We start from the raw sequence: 20,912 nt of genomic DNA, 5'->3' as shown, positions 1-20,912 counted from the left end.
TCTCTAATATACTTTCCAAAATTTTATTGAGATGACTCTGGATATTAATCCATCTAGATGTCCAGTCTTTTCTTGAATCTTGAGTTGTTGGCCTCCACAACTTCCGATCTCAATGAGTTCTCTCTGCATCTTGATTCTTCTAGTTACCCTGATTATTTTAAGTTATTCCGCATGACTTCTGGAGACGAGAGCACTAGTGTTGTAGATGGTAAGTCTTGTAAAAATTTAACATGCACATAACCAGTTCGTTTCATTTTGCAGGAGTAGTTGCCTTGTATTCTGGACTAAAGCCTACTTTGATTCGTGCATTCCCTGCCAATGGTGCACTGTTTCTTGCCTATGAGTACAGCCGCAAGATGATGATGGAACAGGTTGATGCCTTCTGAAATCTTACAGCAGGTTTAGGTCAGCCGTTTTAAAAAACTGTAAATCATCTCAGGGCTTGAATGGATACAAAACTAACAGTGTGACATTATCATTTGAGAAACTCGGTTCAATTTAGGATTTAAAAATTTTTTTAAAGTAAACAAATTTTGTAGACATTGTGTGTGGTTTTTAAAGGTGTTTTTTGTTTTTTGAGGAGGGTGGAGACATGTTTTTAAACTCTTTCCACCTATTGTGCTGCTAAAGAGACTTAATTATGTTGTCCTGATAGAAGTGATACACAGCATACAGGGCAGTGATCTTTCAGTTAGTTAATGTCAAATTTAAAAAACTGTAGTGCTGTAATGACCATGGTACAAGAAGTATGATTCATTTATCATTGGTAGCAAACACAGCTGACTACCACATAGCACTGGTGCATTAAAGTAGTACTGCTTTTTTCATTAACTGTTTTTAGGATCTGTCTATGTAGCTAGTTACTCTTGAACAGTTTCATCTGTGGATGTATTGATTCTGGAATAAATCTTATTCCAGATTATTTTAATCCACTTTAGACATCCTATCAGGAGTAGTTAATCTGCTTTAAATTCATACCGTATGTTGTTCTGGATTCACTTTCATGTGTACGTGAGTCCTTAGTGGGGGTATGCAATGGAAACAGCCAGCTGCTTGAATTTTACAGCTCTTTTACCTCAAACTACTGAGAGACCCTCAGTTTCTCTACTGTACAAGGAAAGGTAGAACAGAGGTTGTTTCCTGAATTATTTAAACAATGCATAGCTAATACTTAAACTATGTTTTAATAGTGTTTAAAAGAGTAGTCATTAATTGTGCCACCAGTAGCTTCCCTAGTAATGTGAAAACATTGAAGCAGAATGGGTCTTGCAAACTGGATACCTTTCTTTCCCCCTACCATCTCCCCCCACACACCAACCAAACAAAAAACCTCTTCCCTTATGTTTAACTTGTGAGTCTATATGTTGCCATTATCTTCTATAGTTTTGCAAGTTGGGTATGTCTGGTGCTAGCTACCATCTTTGACACTTCAAGGAAAGGGTCTACTTGTAGATATAATACAGTGGTTCTCAACCAGGGATATGTGTATCCCTGGGGTGAACAGAGGCCTTCCAAGGGGCTACATCAACTCATCCAGATATTTTGCCTAGTTTTATAACCAGCTACATAAAGTAGAAACTGAAGTGTGATAGCGATGTTTTACATGCTGAAAAGATATTTTATCATTTATATTGTATGACAAATGAGAGAGCAAGCCATTTCTCAGTAATAGTGTGCTGTACTACTTGCATTTTCATGTCTGATTTTTGTAAGCAAGTAGTTGAGTGAGGTGAAATGTAGGTTATGGAAAATAAATCAGACCCTTGAAAAGGGTACAGTAGATTGGAAAGGTTGAGAGCTACTGCTCTAATACATCCACCACCTTATCTAGTCCCAAAAGGTTGCCAGCAGGGTGATGTCTTATTACTGCTCATTTTAGACAAGGGAACATCCCAATAAGCCAAATGCTTACAATAGCACCAGCTACCCCATGATCCCTTTCATATGTCCATAGGGATTGGGTTGCACCCTTCTACTCCAACATCAACTGGTGCTACTACTCATATTGCTTAAAGTAATAAAGTTTAATTGCGTGGTGACCAAGAACAATCACTGCAGTCACTACCTAGTGGCCTCTTTCATAGTCATCTTACAAAATAATCTAGGTTAAAGGCTGCCTTTGGTAGTCACATCCCTGTGTTGAAAGGGCAGGAAACTAGAAAAAAGTAGACCAGCATAAACTTTAACTAGTAGATGGGTTTAAAAAAAACAAAATGTATGTAGATGCAATTTGTGCCCTTATTTTATTAAAACACATCCTGGTAGGACTTCTAACTTGAGTCAATGCTGATTAATGCAGGGGTGAGCAATTATTTTTAATGGGGGGCCCACACTAAGACTTTGGGAAGTGGTTAAGGGTCTAATTTCTACCATGAGGGCTTGAGGTCTGGGACAAAGGTTAGGTGCAGAAGGGGGCTTGGGGTAAGAGAGGGTGTAGGAGGGGGTGTGGAATCTGGGAGGGAGTTTAGGTGAAAGAGGAGATTGTGCTCTGGGGCTGCAGCATCCACGAAGGTGCATGGATGCAGGTGAGGACTCTAGCCTGAGGGAGGGGCTCTAAGAGGGGGTACAGAGTCTGGGAGGAAGTTGTGACCTGCAGGAAGGTGTGATATAGAGGGGGTAGGATGCCAGAGGCAGGCTCTGTCTGGGAGGTGCTTACCTAGGCAGCTGCCAGTCAGCAGCCTTGCAGGAGCCTGAAGGCTGCAGTCACAAGCTGTTCCATGTGGCTCTGCTCTTGGCAGGATGAAGGGATGGGAGGAGGCTTCATTGGCAGTCCCTGCCACCAGCAAAACATCTCAGCTGCTATTGGTTGGAAACTGGCCAATGGGAGTTCAGAGATTTTGCTAAGGTATGGGACAGCACAAGGTGTCCATCCCAGATTAGAGTGTACACATTAAAGCAGCTAGCACTGCACTGTATTTAAAGAGTCCCAGCAAGGCAGCCATGGGCTGGATCTGGTAGCTTGGTGGGCCAAACAGTCTGCTGGCAGCCTCATGCCCACCCACTGAAGTCAAAGTCCAAAGCCTCCATGTTTGAAAATTGTCTGTGGACAACCAGCATTTGTGGTAATTTCTTAAAGTGATTATGTCCTTTAGTGCCCATAGCCACTATATTTTACTTCTAGGGATTGTTAATGGAAGGCACACCACCAGACTAGCTTCCATAGCTGGCCTCAGGAAAAAAGGCACTCTGAATAAACTTGTAGTTTTGGGGCTCTGGCCTCTGTGGGCATAGCCCTCCCTAGTCCTTGTTTTCTCAGATTCCCTACCCCCCCCTTCACCCTGGAACTGTCCCCCTTTGCCCCTGATCCCTGTACTCCTGCCTTGGATGTGGAGAAGGAGAGCAGCTATGTGCAGAAACTGATCTGGATGCACAGAGCAGCTGGTACTACTTTCTCCCTCTCCCCAAAACTGCTCTACACCACTAAGAGGCTGAGTTGGGGGAAAAGAACAGGAAACAATATCTGGACTCACTGCAAACTGGTCACTTTCCCCACTTGGGCTGCGTAAAGGCAGAGCAGCAGCAGCTTCTGATGCTTGCCTCAGATCACAGCCCACGTAAGGCAACTGACTGGGACACACAGAACTTGGCCTTATTGCCCCACCACCAGCACACATACCCATGGTTGGCAGGGGACAAAGGGAAAGCGGGGGGGGGGGGGGGGGAAATCTAGGCACTCCAAGGGCAGTTTGACTACACCTGCAGTATATCTCTGCATGGTGCCACAGGCAACTGGTCCCTAAGGCAGGCCTTCAGTTCTCATCCTGACTGACCTGTACTTAATAGCCTTGGGCATCTCACTCAGCCTCTGCTTCAGATCTCCAGTTAAACAGGATAGTTGTATCACAGAATGCTTACACATTAACCCTGAATTTCAGAATGTACTCAAGAAGATGCTGTCAAGCTTCTCAGATTTCAGCTCCCATGGCACATGGTTTATAAAAGCTCCACTTACACCTGTATTATAAGTAGGTGTCATTCTAAATTACAATGGCACAGGTACACTCAGACATACAGTAAGCACCTTAGCCTTCAGCTGGAAGGCTTGTCTTCCTGAGCCCATAGACTATAAAGCTGACAAGTGAAGGGAGTGTGGTATTGGGGGAGCAAGAGCTACATACACTGCCTCCTTATGGTCTCAAACTTGAAAAGGGTGGAAGCTTTCTGAAGCCTTCAAACCCCCAAAACATCAGAAACAATTAAGTTACTGTCCAAGAGAGGAAGGATACACCTCTGGGAAAAAGGTGTGGAGGTTGCACAATTTCTTTATTGGGAGCTACATTTACACCAGCACAGAGTTGACATTCCTTATGTCTAGCCTACCTTTGCTGTACCTGCTCATAGGGCCCTGGCCCAGAGCAACCATCTTACTCTGGAGCTTGGCTTAGCAGGAGAGAAAAACCTAAAGTGGGTTCTCCTCCCCCTCCTCCCCCCAAATCAGCACATTCAATAGTAATTGCTAGGTCAGTGGGTCTCACGTATAATCTGTCCACTCAAGCTATGGTGATTCTTGAACATGATGGCAAAAGGAACTAGTTAAAACCCTGCAAAGATATCAGTTCCACAGCTTTGTTTTTTTCCTTTATTACAAGGTGGCTGTTTTCCAGCCATTTGTAGGGGGACAACATTCCCTTAGAGTGCATCTACTCAGTACCCTAAACTCAAAATAAGATATGCAAATTGCATAGAACTGTGTATATCTTATTTCAATAATTTCTACATGGCACCAAAACTCAATATAACACTATTTCAAGACATCCCTTAACCCTTGTGGAACGAGGGTTACAGGAATGCCAAAATAGTGCACCCTTATTTCAAAAAATATTTTGAAATAATGGGCAGCGTGTTAAGACATAGGGTAGCTATTTCAGGATACATCCAATATCTTGAAATATCAGTGCAAGTGTAGACGTGCCCTTGCAGCTGCATTTCTCAAACTGTGGGTCCCCCTGGGGGGGGGGGTCGCCAGCAACTTAGAGGGGGGGGTTGTGGTATCACAAAGTTGGATAAGGAAGCCTGTAAGGCAGGGGTTCTCAATTAGGATTGCACACATCCACTCCCCATTTGAAACCAGATGTACAAATCCCAGTAAGATTGGCTAGTAAGATTGGCTATTGTTTGTAAACAGCATGCATATGGTAGTTTGCATTCTGGGCTTGGTTTTTAAATGTGGCTACTGTAAAAAAAAAAAAAAAAAAAAAAAAAAAAAAAAGAGGAATGGACTCAAATCCAGAAGGTCAGTACTTTTGTACTATGCATAGTGCAACTGTTTTTAAACACATGAAATCCTTCACAGAATATCACAAACTATAGATGACAGCATGTACAAGAGGTTTTTCTTGTTTCAACATTTAATTTTGAGATGCTATATCTCCATACAAATACACATGAAATACATGAGGAAGGAGACTGTCAGAAGATGCCACCACGTTTGGTGAAGACAAAACATGATTGAGCAAAACATCAACTCAATTTAAACAATTGCTGTCAAGTTCTCATGGTTCTACAAAGTTCAATTCCACTGCAAACTTCTCCCTGTAGATTTTCCACATTTTTGATTTATGAGGGTTATCCAACTCATTTCTAGGAAGATAAAGTCTGAAAAACAAAGTTGTCATCTGTTTAGGTTTTCTACAGTTCAAACATGCTGCCATCTTAAATATGGAATGGGGGTAGACTTGAAAAACAAAGTGAAACAGGAGAGCTAAATTTTTCATGTTTAGAATATTTTTGGTTTACTTCCAAGCATGAAGGAGAATGGGCTAACCAAATGATTACACCATTTTGATAAACATTCTATCAAATGTCTGTGGTTAACACAGGTGAGATGGTAAGACAAGGACCATTTAGCTCACTTTGTTCTCCACAAAGGGAATGGGGTAGGAGGGGAAACGAAGGCACACCATCATTAAATATATTAATAGCGTATAGCCTAGAGAGCCATGGTGTCCAGTCAGTTATGCTATAGCAAACTAGCCACACTCAACCAGCCAACTAGACACAGGTGGCTAAGTGTATTGGACACCACAGCTATAAAGGATAATAAACCCTTGTGCAGCTACTTTTATATCCAAGAATCACTAATGTGTGTGACCAAGATGACCAGACACTGCCAAATGGGATCAAGAGACTCCTCTCCAAAGCCTTGACTTCCAAATTCACCACCACATTTGCAAATTGACCTTAAGCCTCTAATAGGCAAGACTTCTAGTGAGCACCAAGTTAAGAGCATACTAAGACTCCAGTATTAGCACCAGCATCCAGTGTTTTATAGAGTAACAAAGAAAGTCCCTGCTCTCTCTCTCTCTCATGTGATGTGAAGGAAAGCAGCAATAAAAATGAGTTAAGTTTTGAATTTTATTTTAGGCAATTAAACATTCAGCTTCAAAGATGAGGCTCCTGAATTTACAGGACTCTTAATATAAGCTAATTAGGGTAAGGATCTCTTCAGTATAGTGCACATTGCAAACAAAATGCTGAGAGTTGGTTCTAGTCATGGTTTAAGGCCAAACCGTCAAGTTTCCAACTTACTGCACTGTTTTTAAACTTTTGATAGGTAATCTTTAAGGCAGTAGTCCCCAAATTTGAGGGTCACACTCCCTGTTTGTCTGCAGGCCCCTACCCTCTTAGGGTATGTCTACACTACAAAGTTAGTTCAAACTAACTTTCATAGGTGCAACACTAGCGCTCCATTAGTTCGAATTAAATTCGAACTAACGGAGCGCTTAGTTCGAACTAGGAAAACCTCATTCCACGAGGATTAAGCCTAGTTCGAACTAGCTAGTTTGAATTAAGGGGTGTGTAGCCCCTTAATTCGAACTAGTGGGAAGCTAGCCCTCCCCAGGTTTCCCCTCTGGCCAACACCCGGGAAACTCGTCTGCCCCCCTCCCGGTCCCGGACCCCTTAAAGGGGCACAGGCTGGCTACGGTGCCCGTGCCAGGAGCAAGCCTGCCAGCACCCAGCCAGAAAATCCCTGCACATGGCACGGATCAAGCCACCCACTCGATGCCCCCCAGCCCTCCCCCTTTTCCCGGGACCAGGCTGGCGGCTCCCGGGAGCTTGCCCGGGACCACAAGAGGCGGGCACCCGCCTGGGCTAGTGTGGACATCGTGGACCTTGTCCACGATCTCCGCACTAGGCACAGGAAAGTGGCCAGCTAGGGCAGGAGAGTTGCCAGCCTGGCCACTCATGAGCAGGTGTGCAAGAGAATCAAGGGGGTCCACTGAGACCCCCGACCCTGAGCTCTGAGCTTAGAATGGCCATCCTGGGTCAGACCAAAGGTCCATCTAGCCCAGTAGCCTGTCTGCCGACAGCAGCCAACCCTAGGGACCCTGGAGAGGATGGACCGGAGACAGTGACCAAGCCATTTGTCTCGTGCCATCCCTCTCCAGCCTTCCACAAACCTTGGGCAGGGACACCACTCTTACCCCCTGGATAATACCACTCCATGGGCCCAACCTCCATGACTTGATCTCACTTCCCTTTAAACTCTGTTCTAGTTCTAGCCTTCACAGCCTCCTGCAGCAAGGAGTTCCACAGGTTGACTCTTTGCTTTGTGAAGAACAACTTTCTGTTACTAGTTTGAAGCCTGCTACCCATTCCTTTCCTTTGGTGTCCTCTAGTCCTTTATGGGATCTAATGAAGAACTTTTCTGTATGCACCCTCTCCACCCCACTCCTGCTTTTAGAGACCTCTATCCTGTCCCCCCTCCGTCTCCTCTTTTCTAAGCTGAGAAGTCCCAGTCTCTTTAGCCTCTCTTCATATGGGACCTGTTCCCAACCCCTGATCATTTTAGTTGCCCTCCCCTCTCCCAGCCTCTCTCTTCCCCTCTCCCACCTCCTTTTCCCAGTCTCCCCCAGTTTTGCTCAATAAAGATAGATTCCATTTTGGAAGACACGTTATCTTTATTTTGTACATCAAGAAGAGGGGCTAGGGAAGGGTAAGTGGAAGGAGGTGAGGGAGGAATGGGGCACAAGCCTCCGATGGGGAGGACTGGGCTGGCTCTGCGGGCTTCTGGGGGTGGAAGCTCTCCTGCAGCCCCCCAATTGCCCCCTCTCTCCAGATGGCAGCCTGTGGCAAGTGCAGCCGGTCTGCTGTGATGTGCCCAGTGTGGGTAGTCCGGGCAATCCAAGCCAGGACTGCTTTGCAAGCGGGGCACCCCTGAGAACTGTCTGTCCGGGGTGGGGGTCGGGACCCTTTAAGCACAGCCATGGGCTAGCCTGAGACAGCATCTCCACGCTTTAAGTCCTCCTCTGATGCCCTGCCGGCACTGCTTCCGGCCATCCTTAAGCCCGGTTCAGGGTCCACTTAATGTGGACATGCTAGTTCGAATTAGCAAAATGCTAATTCGAACTAGTTTTTTAGTCTGGATCCGTTAGTTCGAATTAGCTTAGTTTGAATTAACGTTGTAGTGTAGACATACCCTTAGTGCTGAGATAAGGGCTATAGCTGGAAGGGGGCTGCAGCCTGAGATACGAGGCTACTGCTGGGCTGTGCCTGGGGCCAACGCTGGGATGGAGCTGAAGCCAGGCCATAAAGGGGGCTGACAACTGGACCTGTAGCCTGGTATAGCTTCACTGCTGGTTGAAGGCAGGACCAGGAGCTAAGGTAGGGGGCACCCTCTGTCTGTAAAGGCTTGTCTGGACCCCACCACCTCTCCCATGCTCTCCTAGGAAGGTATACAGTAGGGATGTTAAATATTGGTTAATTAATAGTTGAGTAACCTCATGAAATGTTATTGCTAGTTGACTATTCTATAGTCCCTGGGGTCAGGAGGCAGCAGCCACTATATTAGAGGAACAGCACAAGTGGGAGCTGGTCCACAAGGGGAGTCAGTCTAAAAAGCAGCTCCCCTCGTGGACTGGCTGCCTCTCAGAAAGGGGCAGCAGCACAAGATGGCAGCAGCCTATCTGGGGTTAGGGGGGTGGGTAGAGTGAGGGGGGGGACTGAGCTCCAGGATCTGGCACAAGCCAGAACTGAGCAGGGCTGCCTGCCCACTTCGCTCCTAAACACACTTTTAATGGAGAGCTGCAGCAGGAATAGGTCCGGGACCTGTTGTAAGCCAGGACTGAACCGAGCTGCTAGCCAGCCTGCTAAAAAAATTACTGGCAGGGAGAGGGAAATGCATGTATTCTATAGCATTACTCTATAAGCTTTTGCTTATTGATTAATAGACTATACTATTACATCCTAGTATACACCACAGTTTGGGAGCCTCTAAGATTTGAAGTAAATGTTTCAGTTTTCCAGATATGCAAGACCCTCCATAAATATATGAAGATTTGCTCACGCATTGACAATTGTAGCATTATGGACCTGCCACTCTTGTTGCCCAGTTATATTTTACCTGTTATTTTCTATAAAAGAGGTGTTGAACCAGAAGAAGAATGGGCAGTCATCATAGCCTTTTGGAAGATCCTAAAGATAAAACAGTGTTGGTTAGGCTATTTCTTATGTATTTGCCTTTTATAAAGTTAGTTTCTAATGATCTACCATAGAACTAAGATTAGTTTAAGACAGTCATGCAATCGTGAAGAGAAGCTGCTGCTCACCCACATCAGAACAGTTTTACATAATTGACTTTACATATAAGTTTTGCAGTAGTGCATTCTTTCACTGGCCCAAGTGGGTGTCATCTTCATTATACTGAAGCAAGCAAGCACGTGATAGCCAAAGCAAGTGACAGCAGGGCACGAATTGCCTGTGTGCCCTATGGCCTAGAGAGAAAACTTAGCTGTTACCATACACAGTCTGAAGTTTAAGGTGCTACTAGACTATGTTGTTTTTTAAGTCTGAAGTTTGTTACTAGATGTATCTCAGCACAAGGTCATAGAGAGAGAAGCAGTCACACAAGTACCGAACACATGCAAATGTTTGACTATAAATTCTCAAGATGGGCTCTTCAGAAGATGAAAGCATGTGATGAAATATATGTGAATCAAAGCTAGAGTTGTCCTATGCAGTGGGTTACACTGGTGCTAATGATGCAAAATAGATGCATAGATTGCATCCTTTTGGTACTTTGAGATTTAAGGGGTCTTTATTCTACTATACTTACAGTTAGCGATTCAAATCTGATTTTCACATCGCCACTTATAACCGGGCAGTCTCTCAAGCCAATCGCTGCAAAGTCATTTTCAGCATCAAAAAATAACTGAAGAGAAAAAAAAAAAAACAGAACTGTTTGAAGTAATTGTTTTCAGACAGCTGAAAATTAAATGTACACAGTTTAGCAGTCAAAAGTGACAATGCTGCACAACTAAATTTAGTGGCTCTAATATTCAATTACTCGTTAAGGTTCTACAGTGAAGAGAAGAGAAAAGTGATGGACTTCGTTGCCAAGGTACTCAGTTTTACTAACTGAAAGGCTAAAGCTTCAATTTCTTGAGAAATCCCTTTTGTCTTGTGAAAAACTTGAGCACCTAGTCATGGGCAAGGAGTGAGTGAAATATTCTGTTCTGAGTGTTGGTTGATTCCTCATCAGAGAGGGAGACAACTATGTCTTAGTCCAATGTTTTCCCACAAAAGCCAGCAGATGTAATCATCTAGTAAAATATACTCAAGTTCAGTATAGTGAAGACATTTTAGTCACATGCCTCCAGTAGAATTCTTACCCTACAGTTTTCTTGAGTTGCACAAACACAATGGAATACAACTTTCTTTTTCACAATGATCTGTACTTTAAGATCACTTCCATTGCCTCTTCCAACTCCTAGAAGGAATCAAAGTTGTATTATGGAAGAGCTTTTTTTTAATCTTTAAATTATAGAGCTGCAACAATAATCAGTTAAACAATGTATATCAATTCCATGCATTGTACTAAAATGATAATAAAAGCTACTTTAACACTGAGGAATGTGAATTTGTGGAACTTTACTCCTTTTTTACTATCCTTCAGAATCAAAGTAAGTTTTCCTTAATAGGCTTAAGAATCATGCTTTGAAAAATAGCTATGAATTTGAAGAGTCCCTGTTAAAAACAACCCTGGAGATCAATTCCTCTAGCCACAGAACAGACACTGAGCTGCAGCAATGCAAGGTCTAGTCTACACTAGGAGTTTAGGTTGAATTTAGCCACAAAAAAGTAAATTTTCTAAACAATGTGTCCATGCTACCAAGCCAGTAGCGTCAACTTTAAAGGCTGACGAAGTGGATTTTGGTCCTCCTGCTTTTATAAGGAGTAATGCAAAATCTGACCTTGTATGGTTGAATTTATGGTAATTTAGACCCAGTACTTAGAGAGTAGATTTTCTTGGCCTCTGGGAGGCATCCCACAGCACCCTGCTAGGATCACTCTGGCCAGAATTTGCATCTCTACTACTCTCCAGGTGGACAGGAAGTCCTGGGAAAGTTTGATTTTCATCTTCCAGGTGACCAATGTTGTGAACACACCTGAGAACAGACAGCCCACCAGAGCTGCACACATGGCCATGAGTTCGAGCTCTATGAGCTCCAGTTCCCAGGGGCGCAAAAGAGCTCCAGCATGGAGTGTGAAGGAGATCTTGAACCTCATCAAGGCATTGGGGGAGGAGGGGGAGGAAGGAGGAGAGAATACATTCTCTTGGCTCCAAAATCTGCAAAAAGATACACCCATCTCTTTGTAAAGTGCATGGTGGGGAAAAGGATACACCATGGATACCCACCAATGCAGTCAAAAAAAAAAATCAAGGAGCTGAGGCAGTCTTATCACAAGGCAAAGGAGGCAAACTGTCTGGTGCATCACCTCAAACATGCCACTTCTATGACCATGTGATCCTAAGGGGGAGGGACCCAACCAGCTTCTCAAGCCAGACTGTGGAATTCTCCCAAGACACTCAGGGTAGCAACATGGAGGACCACAAGGTGATTTTGGGGGGGGGGGGGGGGGGGAGAAAGAGAATGGCCGGCCAGCAAGCCATGAGAGCCAATAACTTTTTATAACCTTTGAGATATGCTGGGAGGGAGACTGTCAGGCACTGATCCCAGGGAGGGCACTTCTGGCAAGTTCACAATTTTTCCTCTTGCTAGGAGCAGGTTAGAGCAATTGGGTGTGATGTGTGGCATACTCTGCCTAAACAGCATGGTGGGAAGGGGATAGGAACTGATCTCTTTCAAGGTTTCTGGGGAGGCTTGCCTTATTTCATCCTACGGTAGAGGACACCTTCCCATGCCAAGCCAGCAGTTAGAGATCTGCGGTCATTGCAGCATGCTGCAATGCTTTGCAAGGTCCAGGTTTCTGGCCAGATTTCAATCAGAATCAGCTCTGTCACTGTGGCTATATCTGCACTGGTGGCTTCTTACGCAAGAAAATCTTGCGCAAGAAAACATCCACACTGCCATGTGGGAGATGAGCTTTTGCGCAAGAGCATCCGTGGCAGTGTAGACGCTCTTGCGCAAGAAAGCTATGATGGCCATTTTAGCCATAGGGCTTTCTTGTGCAATAAATCCCTGCTGAGCATCCACACTGCCCTCTTGCGCAAGAGGGCTTACACCTGTTTTAAAAAGAAAAAAGAGCGTAGCTCTTGTGCAAGAAGCCCTCTTACCACGCCGTACTGTAAATTTCCTTGCACAAGAGCAGGCAGGCAGGGTGGTTGCTCTGCGGATTCTTGCACAAGTATGGCCATACTTGTGCAAGAAGCTGCGAGTGCAGACATAGCCTGTGTGATTTGGAGAAGACTGAGATCTTGGAAGGCAGCCTGGATGAAGGAGAAAGGGAAGTTATTAGGTATTGCTTCTGCTGCTATCATGGCTTCAGCCTCTAGCACCCTCTGCCTCTCACCTGCAGGCTTCTGTGGGATGGGAAAGTAGCACTCTCCTGGGAAGTGGGGTGTGGCAGACCAAGGAGGAAAGCCCTGTGAGCTGCCATCCTGTTCTCAACATCCCCTCTACTGCCTGGCAGGCCCCTTATCATGCCCATCTACAAACAGCATGAGTCCAGATGCTCCCCTGAGAATTCTGTACCTGCTGTACAGTGGCCACTTTGATGCATATCTTTGGCCTTGCACAGAACATATTTCCATTGTCAGAGAGACCTTTGCTGTATGTTAACAGATTAGGTTTTAGGCTCCACAGTATCTCCTGTAATGCGTGCCCTTGTAACTTTGTTACAATGGGAACAGCTTGGAGCTTGCTTCATACTCCTTTGGCTCCAGCAGCGGTGTGGCTTGCACAAAGCCACAAGCAAAAACTGACAAAAGACATGTTTAAGAAACAAATGGAATGGAAGCATATAGTACTGGAGGAGATGCGATCAGAACAGGACAGGATAGGCTAGCATGCAGGGAACTGCAAAGAAGCACCAGGAGAATATCTGTGTCCTTGACTGCTATGATGGAGCACCTGGCAGCATTCCCAGAAAGTAACTCTCCCCCCCCCCCCAGTGCTGCAGCCTTCACCACAAGACACCAGGGAAGGGAGAGGGAGAAGAAGAGCACTCAAGGGCAGCCTCACATTCATGCTCCAGGACCTTGTGAGGCAAAAAAGAAACACTCCTGTATTTGATTTTTCCCCACCCTTTGGGTCCCACCACAAACTCCTTTTCTGTCCCTGCTGTCCTCCCTAAACACACACACACACACACACACACACACACACACACACACACACACACACACACACACACGGCCTCTGAACAACAGTCTCTTTATTGCTTGTACTGCAGGAGTTGGGTTGGGAATTACCACTGAATGAAGGGGCACCTTGTTGAGAGCTTGCAAGACTCTCAGAACTGGCCATTCATAAAACTATCTTAAAACCTCTGACTTGCACTGCCCTGTGCTCTCATCATCACCCTCGTGCCTGGCTGCTCAAAGTCTCTGGCAAGGCACTCTGCCTCAACCCTCCACCCTGCTAGATAAGTTTCCCCCTTGCTCCCAAAGATTATAGAGCACACAGGCTGCCCCCAACAAAGGGAATGTTGTGTTCACTGAGGTCCAACCTAGTCAGAAGACTCCTAAACCTTCCCTTTAATGCCCAAAAGGGCATTCAACCATCGTTCTGCACTTGCACAGTCTATAGTTGAACTGTTCCTTACTGTGATCCAGGCTGCCCGTGTATGGCTTCATGAGCCACAGGAGCAATGGGGGGCGGGGGTCACTAAAGATCACTATTGGCATTTCCATCTCTGATTCTGATCTTCCCATACCTGCAGCACTATGCAGCCCCACCAGTCTGGGGAAAGAGTTCCAGCTTGCAGCTTTCTGAAGAGGCAGGAGTTCCTAAAGATGTGCGCATCATGCACCTTTCACAGACATCAACATGGGGCAGTAGGAAATGGCTCTTGTGATCCACGAGCACATGCAGCACCACTGAGAAGTACCTTTTGCCATTAATGTACTCCTTGGCAAGGTGGTTAGGTGCCAAGGTGGGGACGTGTGTTTATTGCCTCACTGCAGTTAGGAAACTGCACTGCAACAAAGCCCGCCATTGTGGCATCCACGTTTCCCAGAGTCACTACCTTCCATAGTAGAATAGTATTGATTGCTTTGGCTACTTGTATAACAGCAGCCCCTATTGCAGATTTCCAACTGACTAGTAGCTGTCTGGCATTGCAAACTTCCATAGAACAGTTGCCACTTGCTTCTCCACTGTCAGAGTGGGTTTCATTCAGGCATCCCTGGCACTTCAGCAAAATGCAGGACTATGTGGCACTTCAGGGCAAGGGAAAGTTTTGCAGACACTGCTGATCATCCCATACCTGCAGCACTATGAGGTCCCTCCAGTCTGTGCTTGTCCAAGGCAGTATAACACCTGTTCTGGTGCAGTCAATAGGATCAAATGCTGGCTGCATTTCAGTTCCATGGCACCCTGAGATTCCTCTTAGTCCTCCTTCTGAAGTGACGTGCATACACTCTTCACACTCCACCATTAGGCACATCAAATTAGACAGACATCACCCTCTATGTTTTAATGCACAATGGGTTCTATTGGAAGGGGAAAGGGTGTGCCACACACACACACACACATACACACACCTGTGGCATCTGTGCAGGCAATCGGGGACAGAAAGGGCATGAAAAGACAGTTTACGCCCTCCCCCTTGATTAAGATAAATAGGAAACAGGCACATTATGGGACACGGACCACACAAACCCAGAACCTGCTGAAGTTTTGGTCCCAGCATGGAGTGGGAGCATAACCCAACATTCAAAGCAGCACAGGCACTATGGCTACCCACAGTCAGCAGTCTCCCTACTGGGGACACACTATTTTGAACTGCATTGATTTCTTGTGCACAGTGAAGACATGGACCTTCAACTTTACAAAATTGGGTGGTAAGAAATCAACCACAATAAAATTCAACCTTATCTCTTAGGTGGACCCAAGATTTTAGGTGCCCACCCATAGAAACTTAGTGTTTGCCTTCTCTCATGTCAGACTCAGAAGCATGCTTGAAAGCATTTGATTCATGCCAGATATTTCACTGTCATTTATCTGCAAAAATTCTAGTTCCTGAATACATGCATCTCCATCCCCCGCCCCCATCTCATTCTAATGCCAGTTGGAGGGAATAAGCATTACTGAAAAAACCCAGCAGAAAGAACCTATTTTAAAAAGGGCACAGTCACAGAAGATGTTCCTTTTGCCTGCAACTGAGTTACAAAGTCCTTGAGTTTACATTTATATAGAATTTCATATTGTTTTACCTGGCCTCCATGAAACAGCAAAGCACCTCTCACCACTGAGATCTGTGATTATAGTAATTCTGACCCCAGTAAGATTTCTGTAACACATGCTGTATTTGTACATTCAATATATAGAGTTGAAACAAGTGACTTGGGGAACATTTCAAAAATGGGTAAAAGACTAAAGAGCATTCACATAATTTGTATTAATTCTTACCATTAATAGAGTAGATTTTGATGTTCTTTATTTTGAGTTCTCTCTCTGGTGGGAGTGTCAAGTTATATTTGTTCTTCAGGATCTCATAATACCCAACATACCGACTCTGCAATGAAAAATAAAAGATGCCTATGTTAAATATGGTCCTCACCACATTTGGTACATATTGACCCTGTTACTTTCAGTGACTGATGAATGAGAAGAGACACTGAGCTAAAGGACAGGAATTTACATATTTTTAATCCCATTTCCTCTATAGTATGGGTTCCCAAACTGGGGGGGGGGGGAAGCATGCAGGAATTCTGGGGAGAGGGGGCACAAGGTGACTCAGCCCCCATCAATCTCCTTGCTATTTTTGTTTTTCCAGCCCAGTCAGTTCCTCCCCCCCCCCCCCCCCAAGTTTTGTTGCTGGGGGAGGGAGGACGCGGCGTGAGCGTTTCTCAAAAATCAAAAAGGGGGCATGATGCTGAAAAGTTTGGGAACCACTGCTCTATAGTTTTGCTCTGTGTGCACTCTTCAGGAAGTAGTTTAGTCTGTCAGTTTCCTATATCCCATCTATAAAAAAGCATTAACACTGCTCTGATAGGACGTTAAGTGGGTGTTGAGTAACTGGTCTGCAGTCTTTTGATGAAAGTACCCTTTTCTCAGATCTGAGTTTGAAAAGACAGCTTATTGTCTGCTCTTCCTGGAAGGCCCTCTCTCAATTTCACTTCACTTATTTTGAGCAAAGAAAAAAAAATTACAAGGGCCTTCCTTCTAGATGAGAAGCTGGAAAGGCCAAAAAAACCCAAACAAACAAAAAAAAAAAAAGACCACCCTTCCTATTCCCTTCTTCCAAATGGTATTTTTCTTTAAATCCTCTTTTTGGGTGCAGTTTTGAGTTCATCCGGTTGAGGACAAAAATAAAAATCAAATTTAAACACACGACTTTGAAAAACAGAAGCCATATCCTGCCCCTCAGACAGCTCTAGTTCTGAGCATCATTTGTTTAACATTTTGTTAATACTAAGGTGCTAGGTACTGAACTTTTTTAAAGTCTGTATCTTTTCCCCCCTCCCTCCTGTGAGGGAGCAGAGAAATGACCTGGTGTCTCAGAGGATAAAGAAACCCTCTGAGCCCAGCTAGCTCTACCCTGCTTTCCCTGCAACCAATGCCAGGCCTGCAGGGGGAAGAAAAGGAAGGAGCCTGGCTCAGGTTGGAGCTGACTAGTGAGAAGGCAGGAGCCTGGTTCAGCAGTCTCAGGGCACGAGCCAGAGCCTGTCCACTCACTTGATCCCCTGGATGCTAAGCCTCCCCATGGCCCTCTGGGAAAAAGGGGCAAACCTATATTGAGAAGCCCCAACTAAGGGGACTCTGGACTCTTGGGGCTATGCCCCAAATTTAAGGAGTTGGACAGAGTGATTTGGAGTTTCTGGTCCAGGAACACAAGGGGAAAGGGGAGTGCTGCCTTCCTGTCCCCTCCCCTCTCCCACCTTTTGCCTGCCTACTCAGTGACCTAGCCACTAGGCTACACAGCCACCAGGACCCCAGGGTCAAATGCCCACTTCCACATTTGTTGGTGCTACAGGAGAAGGAAATTTCTCCAAAGATGTGGGCCATCCTAGTAAAGGAAAGTCATTCAATTAAAATTGTGTTTATGAAGACATACAGCATACAAAATCTGGAATGTCAATTGAACTATGGAAAAAACCCACACATACCCCTCAGTTTTGCTTTTTCCATCCATTACACAGTGGATTTTGATATGTTTTCTTGTCTACAATCCGTCTCCCACAATTCAGTTTAGGCTCTCACCTGAGATGGTGTTTCAACTCCTTGAAATTTGGAACTCATACTTTTATCTGTTCTCCTCTCCCCAAAATAGTCCAAGCTCTCCTACATATAAAAAGATTCATAATATTAAATGAATTAACAGGACAAATTTTGCAGCTTGCTCACAATGAAGTTTGTATTCTACAATTACAACAAAAAATTAACAAAAATCAGATGTAAACAGTGGTTATCGGTTTTGAAAGTTCCAACCAATGTTTGAAAGCAGCTTTGGAAGTTAGTGATTTGGTAGCGGAAACACAAGGACTAGTCCATCCTTATTGTGACAGACCATTTCAAGGTGAACAAAAATTTGCTAGTTAGAAAGTGACAGTATTTAAGTGGCTTTACCAGAGCAACAATTAGACAATATCTGAGATTTTAACTTGTTAGAAACTTTACACTCCCAGTCTGTTTCCACCATTCAAAGAAGAACTCAGACACTCTAGAAAGCCACACCAGATGTGATTCCAGAGATCACTATCAAACAATTTTTGAAGTTCTTTTCTGAAGTTTCATGTAACAATTTAGACATTCAAGCTAATTGGAAAGAAGTCCACAAGTTACCATGTAAAAAGAGTTAATTCAGTACATCTATCTTGATGATCCTCATACAGATGCATGTTCAGAGATACTTTTTTGTTCTCCATACATTAGGGCCACAAATCGAGCTGTGCTGCATTACAGCAGCAGCAGCAGCAGCAGAGGATCTGCTTTTAATTATGAGACTTGCCACTCTTAGTGTTAGTTCATTTTCACCCTTGGCTCCTGGTTTTGCTTTCTTTGTCGAACAGCAAGTTTAAAGAAAGGTATGCTTCCACCTTCCAAAAACTGGGGCGTAGAGACCACAGAGGTCCAGGTCTCTGAAGAGATGTGCATCCACAATAGAAACCAGTCTGGTAGGTGCAGGCAAACAGGGAATTAAATTAAAGGGGAAGCTGGGACATGTTAAGATTTGATACTAAACTTCAAGACAGCCTTGTTTCAGAGTAAGATATTGGGATTAAATACCTACTTAATGGATTTTAAAGTGGAAGGATTTTTTTAAGTCATTCTGAAGGCACGTGCTTTCATTGATGATATCATTCCAGTCCTTCTTGACTGCTTTATTCCATCCCCTCAACTTATAAACATTAACCATATGACCAACCAAAGGCAAAGTCTTTTAAGAGCAGCTTACACTTTATGTGTAAAGGGCCTCTAGTTAACACACACAGGGTAAGTACACTGTACAGTTAATATACTACAGAGATTTTTCAAAAAAAGTGGCTTTGAAAAAAATCTTCACCCTAGACTGCCGCCATGTTCTGTCAACAGTAAATCGAAAGAATGAGGCAGTTTTGTCGACTGTGGAAAACCTCATTTTACAAGGAATAAAGCCTTTTTTCGAAAGTGCTCTTTCCAAAAAAGGTGCTATGTAATGCAAACTGTGCTTTTTCAAAAGAGTATCCAGACTGCCTGGGTGCTCTTTTCAAACAAGCAGCTTGCTTTTTTGAAAGTACTGATTGTAGTCTAGACACTTTTTTGAAAGAGCATATAGTCTAGACGTAGCCTTAGATGCCTCTTCTGGTGCCTATCATGCTATTTAAAAAAAAAAAAAAAAAAAAAAAAAAAACACACACCACCACAAACCACAAACTAAAACAGCTAATATCAGTTTTTTCCTGGTACCTTTGCACTCTCAAACTGGTCACTGTCAATGAGCCAAGTACAAATCATTGTTCCAGTCCTGCCTGTAGCAGAAACAAAAAAACAAGAAATACCAAAGCTATAGCAAGTACAGTTATCATGCTATTTTGAGAAGTTCAGTTTACATACTTATGTGGCCTCTGTTCAGAGTAGACTATAAAGTACACCTTTAGACAAGATCCATTACTGCTGAACTTAAAATGAGATGTCCTTTTGCAAAGCATAAACTTAAACCAGTGTTTCTCAAACTGTAGATCCCGAACAGCTGGGGAGGGTGGGGGGGGTGTCACTAGTTTGAGAACCCCTGACTTAAACAAATGGTCTGGTAGCACTTTATAGACTATAAAGGGCTGCCAGACAATTTGTTGTTTAAGTTTATCCTGTACAGACTAACTTGGCTACCCCCTGAAGCTTCTTTTGCAAACCAGTTTCTACAGGTCTCTTTTCCTAGTTTCTCTAACTTATTCCTTTGAAGAGAATATTCTCCTACAAGTCCTCTCTGCAGCTTTACCATAGCAAGATGGCTAGCACTTTTTTCAAGAGCCCCATATTTTATTTGAGATATCACACCTCAAAACTGCAAGATTACACATACTTGGCTAAGCACCCTTGCCTCAGTAGCACAGATTATCCAGAGTTGTACTTGTGTTACTGAGAGTTTCTTCTCCACAGGGATGTCCTGAGAAAGGGAAAACTACCAACATGAAGCAGGCACACAGGCCACCACATTAAAACCAATACTGTTAACAAAGGTATGTCAGATTTTCAGAATGCCAAGCACCTAGAAGCTCACCGATTTCCAGGAGAGCTAATAGGTGCTCAGTTATTTTGAGCCATTTATCCTTTGAGATCCTTAATTTTAGGCATACTATTTTCAACAATTTTGCCTGAAGTTCTGCTCGAGAAATTCAAATACAAGCTAATAGACAAGAGACCTTCCATATGCAGACAATCGAATGGAGGAAGCATGTGTCTAGCAGCAAACAGGGAATGGGTACAAAGGAAAGATCTGGGTTCTATACTTGGTAACTCAGCAGCAGCAAGCCTCTCTGCTTGGCTGTGTCTACACTGGCATGAATTTCTGGAAATGCTTAAAATGGAATACTATTCAGTTTTCAGTTTTTCCGGAAAAGGAGCATCTACATTGGCAGGCTGCTTTTCCGGAAGAGCGTCTGTGGCCAATGTAGACGCGCTTTTCTGGAAAAGAGCCCCGATCGCCATTTTCACGATCGGGGCTTTTTTCCAGAAAAGACTACTGGGCTGTCTACACTGGCCCTTTTCCGGAACAGTGTTCCGGAATAAGGACTTATGCCCGAGCGGGAGCAGAATAGTTTTTCCGGAATAGTGGCTGATTTTGTACAGTAGAGCGTCGTTGCTTTTCCAGAAATTCAAGGGCCAGTGTAGACAGCTCGCAGCTTATTCCAGAAAAGCGGCTGATTTTCCGGAATAAGTGGCCCAGTGTAGATACAGCCCTTCAGTCTTCACTTTGGGGGGGGGGGGGGGGGGGAAGAACTGATAGTCTCAGTGTTTGATTCTAGTATAAAAGTTTTCTAAACAAGTACCCTAGTTGCTTAAGTCCTATTTTTAAAAGTGATGCAA

At 44.2% G+C, this 20,912-nt stretch overlaps 2 protein-coding genes across 11 annotated transcripts in view; one reads left to right on the top strand and one right to left on the bottom strand.

Annotated features, from left to right (window-relative positions):
• SLC25A15 (solute carrier family 25 member 15) overlaps positions 1-10,849 on the top strand; it is a 48,982-nt gene extending 38,133 nt beyond the window's left edge. For all 4 annotated transcript variants that reach the window (XM_006124918.4, XM_006124914.3, XM_075919114.1 and 1 more), the window contains one exon: positions 262-10,849. In XM_006124918.4, coding sequence (XP_006124980.1) covers positions 262-386 — 125 coding nt within the window. In that variant the 3' untranslated portion in view covers positions 387-10,849. The remainder of the gene's footprint in view (positions 1-261) is intronic.
• The window catches only part of LOC102447345 (phosphatidylinositol 3,4,5-trisphosphate 3-phosphatase TPTE2), a 73,233-nt gene continuing 57,642 nt past the window's right edge, over positions 5,322-20,912 (bottom strand). For all 7 annotated transcript variants that reach the window (XM_025185582.2, XM_025185583.2, XM_075919107.1 and 4 more), the window contains 7 exons: positions 19,296-19,357; positions 17,610-17,690; positions 15,816-15,921; positions 10,611-10,708; positions 10,055-10,150; positions 9,344-9,414; positions 5,322-5,595 (listed from right to left, as the gene is read on the bottom strand). In XM_025185582.2, the coding sequence (XP_025041367.2) occupies positions 5,493-5,595; positions 9,344-9,414; positions 10,055-10,150; positions 10,611-10,708; positions 15,816-15,921; positions 17,610-17,690; positions 19,296-19,357 (617 nt within the window). In that variant the 3' untranslated portion in view covers positions 5,322-5,492. The remainder of the gene's footprint in view (positions 5,596-9,343; positions 9,415-10,054; positions 10,151-10,610; positions 10,709-15,815; positions 15,922-17,609; positions 17,691-19,295; positions 19,358-20,912) is intronic.

Source organism: Pelodiscus sinensis, chromosome 1 (genome assembly GCF_049634645.1).
Source record: "Pelodiscus sinensis isolate JC-2024 chromosome 1, ASM4963464v1, whole genome shotgun sequence".
Lineage (NCBI taxonomy): Eukaryota > Metazoa > Chordata > Testudines > Trionychidae > Pelodiscus > Pelodiscus sinensis.
Note: the sequence above shows the minus strand (reverse complement) of the source record. Positions and strands in the feature narration are given on the sequence as shown.